The sequence below is a fragment of the Sceloporus undulatus genome, chromosome 4 (assembly GCF_019175285.1).
Source record: "Sceloporus undulatus isolate JIND9_A2432 ecotype Alabama chromosome 4, SceUnd_v1.1, whole genome shotgun sequence".
Classification (NCBI taxonomy): domain Eukaryota; kingdom Metazoa; phylum Chordata; class Lepidosauria; order Squamata; family Phrynosomatidae; genus Sceloporus; species Sceloporus undulatus.
In genome coordinates this window covers 115,420,345-115,436,835 of record NC_056525.1, presented here as the reverse complement: position 1 = coordinate 115,436,835, position 16,491 = coordinate 115,420,345, and the positions used below count along the sequence as shown (strand labels likewise).

The following is a 16,491-nucleotide window of genomic DNA, read 5'->3' as shown; positions in this document are numbered from 1 at the left end:
AGGTGGAAAAGGGGTTGACCTTGTTTGTGACAGAGGAGATTATCGCACTGGCTGTTTTTTCCTGAGACTGTGTCTTATTGCACTGCGCTGTACCCAGATCAGAGGTATCCCATACCAGATTGGGACTTCTCCCATACTTTGCTAAAAATGGGACTTTTCCATTCTTAGCAAAGTAATGGGAAAAGTCTCAATCATGTATGGGATGCCTCCGATCTGGGCACAGAGCTGTGCAATAACACATGGTCCCAGTCTGGTCTCAGCTCCTGCCGAAATCGGGGGGGGGGGGGAGGAGCAGTGCAATGATCTCCGTAGATGAGTGATGACAGTTGCAGCTTTGCTATACTATTTGGACAGACCTTTAATAATTAATTGGTTGCAGGAGGCCTTTTATGAGATTTATGTGCTGTGTTTTTAAAAACTTTACTGTTATATTTGTCAAAGGTAAGTTTTACTTTTACATTTTTAATGGAGATTTAATGTAATGATTGAGCCAGAATAGTATAGTGGGCACTGAGCATTGGACTAGCACTTCAGGGGGCCAGGGTTCAAATCCAAATGTGACCTTAGCCAAGTCACATTCTCTCAGACTATGGGGAAGGCAATGGCAAATCCCATCTGAATAAGTCTTGCCAAGAAAACTCAGTGATGAGTTTGCCTTAGGGTTGGCATAAGTCAGAAACAACTTGAAGGCACACAAGAAATATGCTCATTATTTAATTAAGTTTTAGGGGTGTTAGCGTAGCTTGTTTATAGTCTTTATAAGCCACCTTGGATCCCATGCCAGATGGCATATGAATGAAATGAAAGAAAATAAATGAAGGGAAATGTCAGTTCATATTTTCACTAACATCTAAATCAGAAGGGTGCCACATGCAACCTGCAGCCCACCGTCTCCCCAAAGTGCAACCCTTGTGACCAAAACAACAACAGCAATTCAAAATAATTCACAGGATTGAACACACACACATGGAACCACTTGAAATGGATCAAAACACCCCGCCAGGCTCACAACCACCCAAGCCCATCCTCAGCCCAAACCTTTTTTTAAAAAAGCATAAAAGTGGTCAAAAATCACACCAGAAGTGATGTGATACTGCTTCCATTTATGTCAACCATGCTAATGTGAACCATTGAGGGTTACCCACCTCAGTCTAGAGCAATAGCTCAGAATGAGTGCTAACAGCAACAGCCAGATGTTTTTCCATCTCTGCAAGCCAGCTTATCACTATTTACACATACAAATTAGGAAATACAGAATTTATGCTTATTTGAGCCCTGTTGGTCTGTATCCTTAATGTGCTTTCAGAGAAAGCCCTTATTGTGCTCTGCTACATTCAAGAAATCAGAATCCGATTTTGGTGTCTTCTACTTTTTCTTCTTCTGCTTTTGGGGATGCATTTGTTTATTTACTTGCTATCCATACACATTTTTTTTAAGTCCATTAAAGAGGAAAGTACTGAATAGCAGTCCAGTACCTTCTGACTATTAGTGCCAGGGGGCATCCATCAGAATACACCCTGAGTCTTTTAAGAATATACCAGCACACAGGTATCAAATGTTTAAATTCATTTTTCACCCTTATTTCCAGGATGATGAGTCCCAGCATCTGCTGGCTTTGCAACATATTCAGAGATGGCAGAGATGGAACTGCTTCCAAGTAAGTACTGTCCCACCTGAAATAAACATTCGTTATGGAACATAGCATGAAGAATTATATTCCAGTTGTCTTTTATGGAATGAATCATAGCTGCTCAAAACTCTTTGGCTAAAAAATGAGATATTAAGGCTTTCAATGACAGTGATCCATATTTAATTGGGATGTGAAAATCTGTCAGTTTCATGTACATTTCTTCAATCCTTTCATCAACGTCATGTCATTTAAATTGCATACAAGGCTCAAGACTTTTTTTTTCTTCCTGAATGGAAATTCATGCTCAGTTTGATATTCACCTTTTCTAATGAACTTATGTTTGCACACTTTTCTTAATGTTTATGCATTTTCCCCATTGACTGAAGTGTGTTTCTATGCATTTTTCTCAAAACTATGCATTTCTGTTCCTGCACATTTATGTATGTAATTCCAGAAAGAAAGGTGGGAAATACATAGAGACAGAGGAATCACAATGCTGTAGAAATAAAAAACAATCCCTTTAGAAATAGAAAAGAAACTTTTAAAATATGTTTACAGACTATGAATTGGATAGATTCATTTTTTAAACAATCTGTTAGTGTGAATTTATGCTCCATCCCATTTTAAACCTATATATTTCAATCAAAGAACTTTAAAAATTTGGCTGACTTCAAAGTGTTTAACTGTGGCTAGACCTTGTGCACTTTTAATGAGCAAAGAGGATGTTGGACAGTAACATTTGTGTTGAGTAATGCTGAAAAGTATCAACAATCTCATTTTAATGAAGCAAAAGACCTTGTTTTTTTATTTTTATGGCTTAATTCCTACATCACTCTTCTTATAAATCTCAGAAGGCCCTAATCTGACTAAAATTAGCTGCGGATAAATCCAGTAGAAACCAATGGAGGGATTAGTCATGGCTAAATTTAGCTCCCAGTGTTGCTGTATGAATCTGCTCAAATAGTGAAACCAATTCCCAACTAATAAGTTGCTAAAACCTTATCAAAATAAATTAGTGGAAAGGTGAGGCTACAGAGGTGATTTTGGCATGCTATAAAGAGAAGGCACCACTTCCTAATACCAAGAGGAGATTGCTCTCTGCCCACCACTTGTAGAATCAGTGGAAGCATATTATAAACATTAATATACAGTTCAACACAATTTATTGGTGTGGGTAGATATATGTGATTATCCTCAGTCACAGCTTGGAAGCTTATCAGACGCTCACAGACAGAATGGCCACCAGCTGGGGATTCTGGGAACCATAGTCCAAAAAGTAATTGTTGAACTCTTCCATCAGGGTATGCTGTCATATGGTGAAACAACCGACCATTCATTAATATTGGTGGGGAGGGGTAGTTATTTTGATATCACATTGTAAGACTTGCAAGGTAGCTTAAAGCTAAATGGCATATTATATTAATTATGCTTTTCAGAAAGTGTGCTTAATATTAAACACACACATTTCCTGCTGAAAATTTCCTCATGACATTACTGCTCCCAGTGGAACTTGAATGTCAGTTATTAATTTTGAGGGCAAATAGCCATGGATAAGGGAGGCAATTTTGTGCAGAAACTGGAGCAGCACTCTGATACAGATGAGGTTTAGCACCAAGTAGTTGCTTTCCCTTAACAAGCAAAAATGGTAGTATTAATTCTGCCTTTGAAAACATGATTGCCTCTTTAAGAGGCAAGCCCAGAATGCCCCAATATTAATAGGCAATGAGATGGCTTTGAAACAGAAGTCAATAGGACCATTTGGGGCCTGCATCACCTCTTCATAAACCAAAACAATTAAGGGGCTGTATGATGATACTAATTACTAAAGAAAATTAATTCAGTTCTAGCTTATTTTAAGTCAGCTGTTATTTATATTAGTTGTATGTTGTACTGTTTCCCATTTAAAAAAATACTATGTAGTTTACACTGTAGACAGCTAGCACAGTGTTGAAGATAAATTGTTGGATTAGGCATCCAACAAGACATTACAAGTAACATTTTTGCCCTCCCACAAAGGGATTTTCTCAGAAATGTGTGCCTTAGTGATCAGATTTACAAATTAAGCCCATGTTTACCTCCTAGTGAAAGCACATGAAAGGCAAGAGATGGAGGAAAAGAAACACATGTGCTATCTCACACTGTGCTATCTCAAAAGTATATGTCAGTATATGTTCTCGTATATGTTCTTTTATTCTGTATCCCTTTTTTTACTTGTCCTAGTCTATGACCATAATAAAGATGAACTGATCTATGTCAGAAAGATGCCCTGGGGTATTTCACCTCTTAAGAGAATACTTTGAAGAAGAAAAAAGAACTTGCTAGACATGTTGTCCACTTTGATTCTTGAATAGATGTTGAAATCTTGCTTTAGCAATAAAACTCACAGGGTGGCCTTGATTCAGACATTCTTTCCAGTTGCAAGCTAACCTTTGTTATAAAGGTAAGCTTGAGACAACCCTAAGCAATTCAAAAGATGGGCATCATATAAGTGAAAATGTAACAGATCAAAGCTCTAAGTTATTTCAGTACTGAATTCATTAATAAAAAGATGCATAGCTGGGCTGATAGACTCACTGATGTTCCTCCTACAAGTCCTGGGGTAAGGCTAGAGGTGTGAAATAAAAAGCAGTGGATAAAACCACACATGGATTAGTCATTCCTTTCAAAAAATTCAGTGAAGTATGTTGATGGAAGAGCCAAAGAAGGGTAGCAGGCTGGTTTAGAAGGCACAGGACAAGGTCTGGCACACACTACATTCTCATACAAGAGAGAAATGGCTGAGGTCTAATCTGTACTGCAGAATTAGTGCAGTTTGACACTGCTTTAACTGCCATAACTCCATCCCACGGAATCCCGGGATTTGTGGTTTATTGTGGCATCACAGCTCTCTGACAGAGAAGGCTAAATATCTCGTAAAACTACAAATCCCAGAATTCCATAGCATTGAGCCATGGCTGTTAAAGAAGTGTCAAACTGTGTTATTTCTGCAGTGCAGGCTAGATATGAAAGACTCAGGGAAATTGATGGGGAGGTTACCTTATTCTGAGTAAATGCACCAGGTGTAAAACATTTCTGTGCTTTATGAAAGATGCTTGCACAAACAAAATAGCCACTACAGTATCACTGCCCCAGTTTCTATGTACAAAAGGGGACCTCTGGTTTCTAGTCCAGGTAGACTTCCCTGCTGCAACACATTCTTGACCAGAGAAACAATGGCCCCCACTTCTCTGAATGGTAAGAAAGGCTCTCCTGTGGTGGAAAAAAGTATTCTGGACTTGGCATTGGATTTAATGTAAAACACATGACATCTGCAGCATATATGTTCCTGCCAGAGGTTCAAGAGACTTTGCTGTGTGAAGCCAAAAACAAGTCTAACTGCAGAGGCCAACTAGACTAGAGATAATCTCTTTGCTTTGCCTGGTAGTAGGAACAGGTCTGGAAAGAAGCAGATTTTCTGTCTCAGCTCACATTTCAAAAATAAGGCACAGTGCAACCTGAGGTTCTAATTTTCATCCAGCAAATAGTGTGGGTCTCCAAGTCACATTGGCTGCAGTTCCCCATTGTATACCCTTAACCAAAGAACAATACACTCCTTCTATCTGAAATGGTCGTCCTCTTCCACCAAGCACACAGCTTCAGGAGGGAGGAAGGGGACATCTGCCTAGTCAGCCAGATCAGCCTAATCAACCCTGGAGATCAGTGGGGTGACAGATTGCGTAGCCAGATCACCCTCACATCCATCCATGAATATTACCCTGTCAGTTGCAAACTTTTTTACACTGGCTGTTAAAATTAGAGAGAGCAAAATACTATAAAGAGATCTGACTAACGGATCTATATCCTAGTGCTATAATTACATAATCAAGATAATCCTCAATGTTGTAACCCAATCTGACAACTTAATTTTATTCTTAACTTTCTGAATTTAATGAAACCTTTCTATTTTATATTGGTTTCATGTTATATGAAATATTTCCATTCATATGTTTCAGGTTATTGTATGCCTTGATGGGTCTATTGACCGTAAATAAAAATTGATTGGTTGACTGATTGAGTTCCCAAAGCTCCTTGTCTTTGGCTATGCTGGTTAGACTGTTGGGACTTGCGATCCAAGAACTTCCTGGAGGACAACACAAGTTTCACCCCTGTTGACCAAAGCCTTTTGATCACACCAAACTCATTCTGTTGTGCTGACCAAAAATTGTTTTGTCTATGCATCCCCCTTCGGTAGGGCATGGAGGTTTGTGACCTTCTGAGTTATGATCATCTCTCCCCTTCAAAAGACTGAGAGCAGAGGCAGAAAAGTTTTCCTACTGTTGCCAAGGTGGTTTAAACTAAGAGTGTTTTTTTTTCCTCCCAGTGAGTCTTCCACTGCTAGCAACAACAACAATGACCTTAGAACCAGGGGATTTACTAGAATAAGTTAAAAATGCTCCAAGGCAAAGGACTGAGATGATTATAACTTGACAAGGTTGTAAAATACACCAAGCAGCTGTTGCTCCAGGCAGGTTTATGAAAGTTTTGTTTGAGCTCAGTGTCCAAAGGCCAATTTTTCTTTTAATCAAGGATGGATTATAATTGAATTTTGTAATAATTAAGTGGCTTTGGAGTGTATTTGGAAACTGATGGCAAGCCGAGAGAGAAGAAGAAATCCACCTCTAAGTTTCAGTTTGGAAGCCAATGACAGGCAGTTCAAGATGGCTAATCCTTTCCATTTCCTAAATGTCAGACTCTCAGTGACTTCATTTCCCTATTTCTGAGCAGGTACAATGTACATCAGGCTGTCCACGTCAGATTGTTTCTGTTTTCTTCATTCTGTTTAATAAATACTAGAAGCTATGACCGGGACCCCTCATTACTTTGTGTTGGGCCATGTGCAATAACAGTAAATTAAATTCTAACATTCATGAGGCAGTTGTGTCTTTGTAAGACAATTATACAGCTTCCCACAGTGGCATGTTTAAGGCTGGTCCTGTGGTCTGACATTTCTTTTCACAAGTAGCTGATTTTTATTTCTTTTTATATGCTCTTCTTAGAATTGTGGAATCATAGAATCATTCTGCTAGAAGAGACCACAAGGGCCATCAAGTCCAACCCTCTGCCTTGCAGGAATACATAATCAAAGCAACCCTGGCAGATGGCTATCCAGCCTCTGTTTAAAAAACCCCAAAGAAGAAGACTCCAACACTCCAAGGGAGTTGTCCCACTGTCTAACAGCTCTAACTGTCAGGAAGTTCTTCCTAAGGTTTAGGTGGAACACTTTTCTTGTAGTTGAAAACTATTGCTCCATTTCCTAGTCTTTGGCATAAACGAAAACAATCTTGCTCCATCTTTAATACAACATCTCTTCTAATATATAAATATAGGAGCTTATCACATGGACAATGGAGAATGGGCCCGTCGTGGAATGGAAAGGGCAGGAAGGGAACAGAACAGTGCTTGAAAATCTGCCTCTGTGGGATGGATGGGGAATGGAATGAGGATCTCTTGCAGCATCAGCTGTGTTCCCCCGTGCGGCAAAGTGGATGATATCCCCAGTCTATTTCCTTCCTGCTCCCTTCTGTTCTGCACCAGGCCCATTCTCCAGGGACCGTGGGATAAGCTCCATAGCTATCATGTCATCTCTTTACCTCTTCTTTCCCAAGCTAAACATACTCCCTCACAGGGCATGTTTTCCAGACCTTTCACCATTTTGGTCACATTCCTCTGGACACCCTCCAGCTTGTCAATAACCCTTTTGAATTTTGGTGCCCAGAACTGGACATAGTATTCCAGGGGAGTTCTGAGCAAAGTAGAATAGAGTGGTGCTATTACTTCCCTTAATCTATACCCCTATTGATATAGCCTAGGACGATATTGGCTTTTTTTTTTATTTAACGGCTGCATCATATTGTTGACTCATGTTCAACTGGAGTCTACTAAGACTCTCAATTATCTTTTGCATTCACTATTGTCAAATCAGGTGTCAACCATCCTATATATTAGCTTTTCATATATATTTTTCTACCTAAATGTAGTACCTTACATTTCTCACTGTTGAAATTCATTTTGTTAGTTTTGGTCTAGCTTTCTAATCAATTATGGTCATTTTGAATTTTGATCCTGTCCCCTGAGGTATTAGCTACCGCTCCTAACTTGTTGTCATCTGCAAATTTGATTACATGCACTGTCTACAGGACAGAACCCTGTAGCACCCCATTAGTAACTTCTCTCTTGGATAAATGGGACCACCTGACTCACCAGGCCAGTCCAGTTGCTGTGGGGGGTAGGAGTCGGATGGCTCTCTCTGGTGGTCCGTGGCGCAAATTGGCACAGACTTCTGGGCTCAGCATGTCGGCACAGGCCAGCCAGCGGCGCTTCCAGTCTGGAGCAGAATGCAACTCCCAGGTACCCTGGAAGCACTGCACCATTGGGTGGATTGGCCGCTTCCAACCAGGCCAGGACTTCAATTCCCAGCCCCCCCCCCCCCCCGGGAACAGAAGTGGGCTATGTTTGGTGACTGCGGGGGCTGCAGCCTGTTATTGGCCAGGAGGCTGGGATGGGGCAGTCCCACCCTTCCTGGATGCTGATTGGCCAGCCGCCCCATTTAGGGCCACGCGGCTCTGGCACTTGGCACCATTATCTTTGCCAGTTCCCACCCTCCCTCCCTCCCTCGTTCAGGGTTGATAAGTTCTGTCACAACTTTCCAGGGGCAGCAGCATAGATCTTGGATCTGATGGGTGTGGTTTCCTGTGCTGCGGAGCACCAGATCGGGAGTCACATGGGGACCTAGGGGTGCTGAGGGTCTAGCAATGTCCCCAATGCGGGGGGCAACATTGATACAGCATTCCATGGTGACAAGGGGCGAAGAAGCGCATATGCACATAACCAGCTCCCAAACTTTAGCCGGTTCCTCCTCTGTCATCCCGAAGCCTGGCCAGGTTGGTAGATGACAGATCCAGACCATATGCTTTTCGGGCCAACCCTCTACTTGCTATTTTAATAAAGTTGTGGCCTTTTTCTGCCAATTGGGTGTCTGTTGTGTTATTCCACCTTTCCTCTTTTGCACAGCAAAGAGAAGCCATTGTTGAGTATCCTTTGGGTTCAATCTGTCAACTCACTAAAAATCCACCTAACAGTAGCATTTTCAAACCCACATTTTACTACCATTTTTAGAAGGATATTATGGGAGACCTTGTCAATGGCGTTACTGAAAACAAGATACAGCCCATTCACAGAATTCCCTTCAACTACCAAGTTTGTAAATCTAGCAAAAAAGAGGTAAGATCAGTCTGGCATGACTGGTTTTTGAGAAACCAGTAATTATTTGGGTCTTTCTTCCCCCCCCCCCCCACTTTCCCCCTTTTTTTCTGGTCTCCTGGGATGACTTATGTTTGCCAAGAATTCTCAAAGATTATTGCTAGTAATTCTTTTCCTTCAGAAAGCTCATCCAGGATAGTCTGCCACCCAGGTAATTCAGAACTGGGTCCAGAGGGTCTTTGTACTAAACCACCTGCCTCTGCAAAACAGGGGAACGTTATCAGCATCCTTTTCTTTAGACATAGTTACTAGTCATGAAGCTATTTGCCATTCTAAACTCATGATCTTTCTTTTCTTTCTCAAAGAATAAGCCTGGAGGAAGTGCTGCAGTGGTCCCAGTCCTTTGAAAAGCTAATGGCTACTAAATGTGAGTAGTCACATCATTACTCAGCACAGCACTAAATTGAGGATAATGACCCCAGACCCACAAACAGGAATTCAGCCCCTCCCCATGAAATTTTCCTTAAGTCCCCAAATTTCTAGCATTCCAGTAACTTACAGCTTCAGTTGAGTATTTAGAAATACAGTTTAGACAGCTTAACAAAGGGGGTAAGCAAAGTTACCAGCACACATAGCAAATGTCAGAGATCTAGGTGTGAATGATTTTCAGTGTCTCACTGTCTTCAATCCTAGAAACTTTGAGAATTGAGGAAAATTTCACTGGATGGGGAAGAATTTTTACACCCTCCATATCTTTACCCTTGTAGGAGTCATGGGCCGAAGAAGAGGTACCTTCTTTTAGCTTCCCTCTCCATCATTCAGTTCATGAGCTGATACTGCTGGGAAGGGGAGGCTGACTAACATATTTGATAGAAAATGAATTGTCCTGTTTTATAAGGTTGACTAACTTATACAAGTGTCTGTCACCACACTCATGACAAAACAAGAAGTGAGTAGTGAAATCAGTCCTCGTGTACAATAGGCTCAAATCCCACTCAGCCCAGGCCTGGTTTTTGTTTCTGTTTTCTTTTTAAGCAGATGGATCTACAGAAGTTCTGTGGGATGTGTTTGTGGACATATGCATTTGCATCCAACAACTTGCTAATACAGTATGTGTGAGGAAGCAGGCCTATATTCAACCAAGCACTGGATATTTTAAAACCTGAGTAGGAGCTCCAGGTTATGTTGTATGTGAAAAGAAATAAACAAATCACAAATCTTTGGATACCTCTGGCAAATGAGGTGTTGTGGATGAACATGTAAAAAGGGCCATTTAATTGATGGCCTCTCAAATGTGAGGTCTGCATTAGCTATATGAAACTCAGCTTTAATGTTATTCTGATACTAGGCAACCCTTTCCCTATTATTTCCCCCTGTTTTTTAAAATTAAATTGCAGTTTTACAATGTTCAAGCCCTAAGGGTTTTTATTTCTTTGCCCTTTATTTTAATTGCTGTAGTGGTACGAGGTCTCTTTTTTTCCTGCCCTCTGTCTTAAACTGCCCTTTAAATTTCATTTTATACTATACCAGCTGCATTTTATTGCATTTTTGTTAAAAGCCATGCAGAGAACCACAATTCTAGAGGCAGTCTATAGAGTGTGTACTTGTGTCTGTGTATATTTTACCATGATGAACTAGATGGGCTTAGAATAGTAAATCTTCACAGACAGTCCAACTGCTTCTGAGCAAGGGCTGCATTCTCAACTCTTTTAAGGGAAAAAGAGTTACCATTTGCCTAGAATATTCATTCAACCTAGCCAGTAGAGTCTGATTCTCTAAGACTCTCCGAATCTTAGCAAAATACTTTTGTATACTAAGGAAAGGTCTGCCCAAGCCAAAAAGATGCATCTAGATAACAACAGCAAAGAAAGAAAGAAAGAAAGAAAGAAAGAAAGAAAGAAAAGCCACAACTTCTGACAAATTCTCCCACACACTTGCACAAACCTCTTTTAGGAGTCTAGAACATACCTTTGAAGGTGGCATGGACAGGAGAGTTCTCTCCAGGAAAGCAGGAAATGTAATAGTAATGTAATGAAGTCTGAGCCAGTTATGAAAACAAGAATCCCATTCCCCAACCATGGTGGGGGATTGTTTTGTTTTAAGTAAACCACACCTCAAATCCCAATGTGATAATAATAGTATTGTGTCAATATTCACTCTGGACAACTTGCTATGGTTGCACTGGCAGCTCTAAATCAGGTTTAAGCAATAAGTGGCCATCCTGAGATGTTGCTGGACTGGAATTTCCATGATCCTTAACAATGGCTATACTAGCACTGGCTAGATTGGTGGGAGCTACAGATATCTGGAGGACCACACATCCCCCTCCCCCTCCCCACACACACACATAGAGAGAGATGGTACTAAACAGTCACTGCACATGAGTACATGAATGCACACACACACAGACACACACAGTCAATGAAAACAGCTAGATGCAATAGTTTGACCATAATGTTAACATTGGTAAAAAGGTACCTAAGAAGGAGGCTGAGTGGTAATGGAGGGGTTGAGTTTCCCATCTCTTCCTGCATTACACAGCTCAAAGGAAGACCAAGGAATCTGTGGCCCTCAAGATGTTGTTGGACTCCAGTTCACATCCAGCCATCATGTGAAATAAGAAATATAGCCCAACCACACTGGAAAGCCACCTCTCTTTCAGCCCCAATCTAAAGAAATAGCTGCTTTTAACTAGCAAACTTCCCATTATTGGCTGCTGTCTAGGGGTAGAAAGACGACAGGATATGCTATGGTATAATGGTATAATAGGCCCTTTCACAGTATTTAAATACAACACTAAATTTCCTTTGATTTGCTGTATAGGGATGTGTTCAAATTTTTTGACTGAGAATTCTAAATGAGTTTCTGCCAGTGCAGATCTCACATTTCCAAAGGATAACAGCATGGCAGTTACAGTGAAATCATAGCACTATACAGTGATTGTGTAATGTGAAAGGATCTCATGTCATAGTGAAAATGTCCTGAACAGTTCTAGCCCACCATCAGACAGACTGAGGCAGCCACTTCAAGCAACAGATTCAGGGTGTCATGAAAGAATAACAAATTGTTAGATATTTACTTTGTTCCTGTTGAGGAACTGGAGTGTTATGTGATTTTCTGCCTCACGTAACAAAGTACCATAGCTGTCTTTGAGTGGACTGTGGTCTAAAAGGAGATGGACCATCTCACTGCAAAACCTGTATGTATCTGGGAGGGTGAATCTGGGAATTAATTAGAAAAGGAGCAATCCAGACTCTGCCCCTGACCAGCCTACATGGTTTTCAGATGGGCCAATCATCTACAAGTCCTACCTGAAGACTGAATACAGTGATGAGAACATTGAATTTTGGATGGCTTGTGAAAAGTATAAGAAGATTGCATCCCAGAGGAAAAGAATTGCAGTGGCGCAGAAACTTTTCAAGGAGTATATTCAGCCTAAGGCTCCAAGAGAGGTAAATTTAAGACTCAGGAAAGGAATACAGATGGTCTGTTTTGTTTTTAAAAATTGGTGTGTGAATGCTTTTTGTTGGCATTAAAAACTAAAGGCTGCAGAAACAGTATTTTCATGGCAATGCTCAAAAATGTCTGCAGCCAAGACTGTACTAAAAGAAGGAAACTCCACTGCAGTCCCAGAATCTAGATGAAAGAGGAGGTATCAGAACTTCAACATCTTCATTCATGCCTGCTCATTTCTCAGGATATTCAGTACTTGGGAGCATCTGTTGTAGAAATATGCAAAAAAAAATCTACAGTGGACCTTTTGAGGGGTTTGGTTTTGGTGGATTCAGTCTCATCCTCACTTTCCAGCTTATCTCTAGGCTGGTCACTATTTGTGATTGAGAATCCTCTCAGTGATGTAGGGCTAGATGTACACGTTTCAACAGTATGTGAAGGAAATATCACTTTTTCCCTGACTTAGTCAATGGGAGGAAGGCATTCAAAACAATACATAGAATTTAAAACATGCACACATAAGGAAGGGAAAAACAGATCCTATCTGGTGGTTTAAAAAAAAAATCAGAAACAGGAACAGGCCAAACATGGGGGTTGGATAGGATATCTGTAGATAATGACTTCATAGATGGGCACATTGCTGTTACTGTGTAATTCTAAGAAGAATCAGCATATTTCTAGTCTAGGGCAGGATAAGACATTCTCCTTGAAGGAGGACTCACTTGTTCCATGATATTCTCTATGATGTCTGATAAGACATCATGATGAATGCCAGGGCTGTTGTCTTCACCCTTTATGTCAGCCCTCCCTGACTGGCAGATTTACAATAGCAGGAGGATGCTCACCAAATAAACAAAAACTCCACTACAAGTAGGGAGAGTCTGAACTTTTTCTGAAGCATGTCTACTCTTGAATCAATGTACCACACTAAGATCCTGACTTGTGAGCATTCTGCTGCTCTTTGAAGATGTGAAGTCCACAAAGGTGTAGAACAGCATACATTCTTCAATGAGGATGGACACATCCAAATGGGCACAGTTCCAGGAAATACAAGAGTTCTGCTCTGAGAGCAGGGAGCATTTGGAGACTTCAGTTTTTCTAAAGAGATGTTGTGTAGAACATGATGTTCTTTATGTCTGATGCCTTTTTTTCCCAGCATCTAAATTGTAGGACTCTCTGATGGCATTGTATGAAATAATGAAAAGGTGAACAAGTTTGTCAAGTCCAGGGTTCATTTTTGCTTTCCCTTGGATTTTGGTAGCCCACATCCAGTCTTATTGGATCTCCTGACACCCTGATAGCCTCCAATATTTCACAGATGAAAACCGGGACATGTGTGATCAAGATGGCAAAAGGTTATTAATGAGGAACACAGGCTATGAGTAGCTTCAGCAGTTTGCTTTTCCCTCTGTCTGCTAAGAAGGGCAAGATTCTGCCCCCTTCTCCCCCTTCAGCTGACTTAATTGATTGCAAATTGTTTGAATTCAGTTTGCAGCTACTGAAGTAGGATAAAGTAGGAAAGTGGGAGCAAGAAAGAGAAACTGGGACATCTTAAAAGTAGCTGAAAAAGTGGAACAAGAGAGGATATGGGACTGACCCTGCCAAATTGGAACAATTGAAGGATATGCACCCATTATCAAAAAAATACATTGCAGTAAACTAATTGAGGCAATGTTTTTTTTCAATTAAAAATAAAACAAAAATGACCAGAATGCTACATTATAGCTGGGCCTACTAATGTTTTATGGGTTATTTATATCAAAGGCTAATCCTTCCCTTGAAGAAAGTTAGGCAGCCATCTCAGGTGGTAGATGTTTAGAGCAGAACCAGAGAGCAGAGATAGCATGTACCATATGGTGTGCCATATGGAGAGTGTCTTACCCCCCCCCACCCATCCTCCACAGATAAGATAGACTGCTATCTTCACATGCAGAAGAGGTCAATCTCCCAATACCAGAGCCATAGAAGAATTTCCTTTGACAGTCCGATTGATCCTTGTATATCGTTTGGGAAAGAGTGTCATCTTCTCAAAGGGCCAGCTCCCACAAGACATGTAATGCAAGGGAATGCTGTAAAAGATGGGAGTATTGTCCTAGGACAGCAAATCAAGAAGATTCTAGAATGTTTTTACTACAAGCCATGTCACTAGATTTCTGCATATACTCCATATGTACTCCATGTACAATGTTCAAGGTCCTGTTTGCTTATATAACTGTGTTGGTATTGGTGGTGAAGAAAGAGATGGTGGAGGTATTAGGTTTAGTGGCAGAAAAAAAATGGCCATGCTTTGATGACATTAAAGTCATCCTCATCAGGATACAAAGCTGCCCTGACGGATCCTGAGTGGCTTAGAAGGTGGAAGAGCAGTTTTGTACCCTGACGGAGATGGATTTTGCTTCCACCTCCCCACTCACAGCCACACTCAGCTTCTGTCAAAAAATTGACTTTTGTAGTTCAAGAGTGATGCTGCAAAAAAAAGAAAAGAATTTGTTAATTTTCCAGTCTTTGACCATATGTATTCCACTGTATTCTCAGTGATATTCACACTCCATTAATTTCTCTAATTCCCTTTTAAAGCTGTCCAAACTGGTAGTCATCACCACATCCTGTGGCTGCAATTCCATAATTTCACTCCACGCTGTCTTTAAATGTAGATTTGGCATATAATTTATTAGTGGGATCAGTTTAGAAAATTGGTAGGAGTGATGTGGGCATCCAAATGCTGTTGAACTACAACTTCCAGAAGCTAGTGATGAAAGTTGAAAATATTCTTAAGAATATTGATTAGTGTCTTGAGAAAATATTCTCATTCTTAGCCAATATTTGCTTAAGTGACTATTAAATATTCTCAAGAACATTCTCCAAAAGATTGTTCTCTGAGAATTTTTGTGGATTTTGTAATATTCCATTAACCCTCCAAATAAGATGCTGTAGCCAACTTTTGAGCTAGCAGGACATAGTGGTTTGAGTGTTGAACTATGACACTGGAGACCAGGGTTTGATTCCCAGCTTGGCCATGGAAACCCACTGGGTGACCTTAGGCAAGTCATAATCTCTCAACCTCAGAGGATGGTAATGGTAAACCTCCTCTGAACAAATCTTTGCAAGAAAAACCCATGATAGGGTCGACTTAGGAAACGCACACAACAAAGGTGCGGTACAAACTGTGCAAAGGTGCCGTGCTGGCACTGATTTTAGGGTTAGGGACCATGCGACAATGAGGGTAAGCCACACCATATGGGGAAAGATGAAGAACAGCTGTAGTGGGAATTGCAATGACAACCAAAACTCCATAATATTTGAAATACTCTATAAGGTTCAGAAACCATCTAGAATGCTCAAGAAAACTCTGTAATGTTCAAGAATAATTTAAAAGTTGAATGTTTTGTTTGTTTGGCATGAACAGACTGCCCCAAAGCATGGCACGGCAGCATAACAATGGCGGCGTCCTGTAAACACAAGCACCAACATTGTTACGTAAGCGCCACATGGCACTCGTGAAGTCGGCTCTGTGGCTCAAAAAGAACCCATTTTTCCCGGGGGATTTTCCTCCGCAGGGAAGCCACATGGTTTAGCGGCTGCAGCTTACCTCCAGAGGGAATTAGGCTGCCAGCAGGCTGCCCCTTTGGGGTGGTCTGACCCACACCAAACAAACAAGACTTCCTCCATCTCTCCCCCACTTCTCCTTTGAAGTTGGGTGGCTGAAACACGATATCCAGCTGTTGATATACAGCTCGCTCACCCTCTGCTGCATAACAGTCTCTCTTACTAAGGCCCTGTACATACCTCCCCAAAAGTCCAGGCTGGAGACATCCAGTTTTCCTGCAGAGGGACACCGCAGCAGCCAAACTGCATGGTGTCCCTCCACCCCAAAAAGAACCCGGAAAAAAACGAGTTCTTCTTGGGATGCTGCACACACATCATGAGTGTGCCATTGGTGCACTCATGACATAAGCAATATGCAGCGATGTCTATATGCTGTGCGTCACTTATATCATGATGGCAGCCCCCATATGGATGGGAGGCCGCCATGACACCGGTACTCGCACCTCCTAGGGTTCTGGAGCATTCTGGAACCCTAGAATTGGCCGGAGGACGGCGCTTCCTGCCCATCTGTCCCAGGCCTAAAATGATTAAGCTGATCTCAGCAATGGTACTGGAATCCATTT

General features: G+C 41.2%; 1 protein-coding gene across 1 annotated transcript in view; it reads left to right on the top strand.

Annotated features, from left to right (window-relative positions):
- The window catches only part of RGS13 (regulator of G protein signaling 13), a 28,936-nt gene that overhangs the window by 10,594 nt on the left and 1,851 nt on the right, over positions 1–16,491 (top strand). The window contains exons 2-4 of the mRNA XM_042465270.1: positions 1,589–1,657; positions 9,235–9,296; positions 12,155–12,321. Of these exons, the coding sequence (XP_042321204.1) occupies positions 1,590–1,657; positions 9,235–9,296; positions 12,155–12,321 (297 nt within the window). The 5' untranslated portion in view covers position 1,589. The remainder of the gene's footprint in view (positions 1–1,588; positions 1,658–9,234; positions 9,297–12,154; positions 12,322–16,491) is intronic.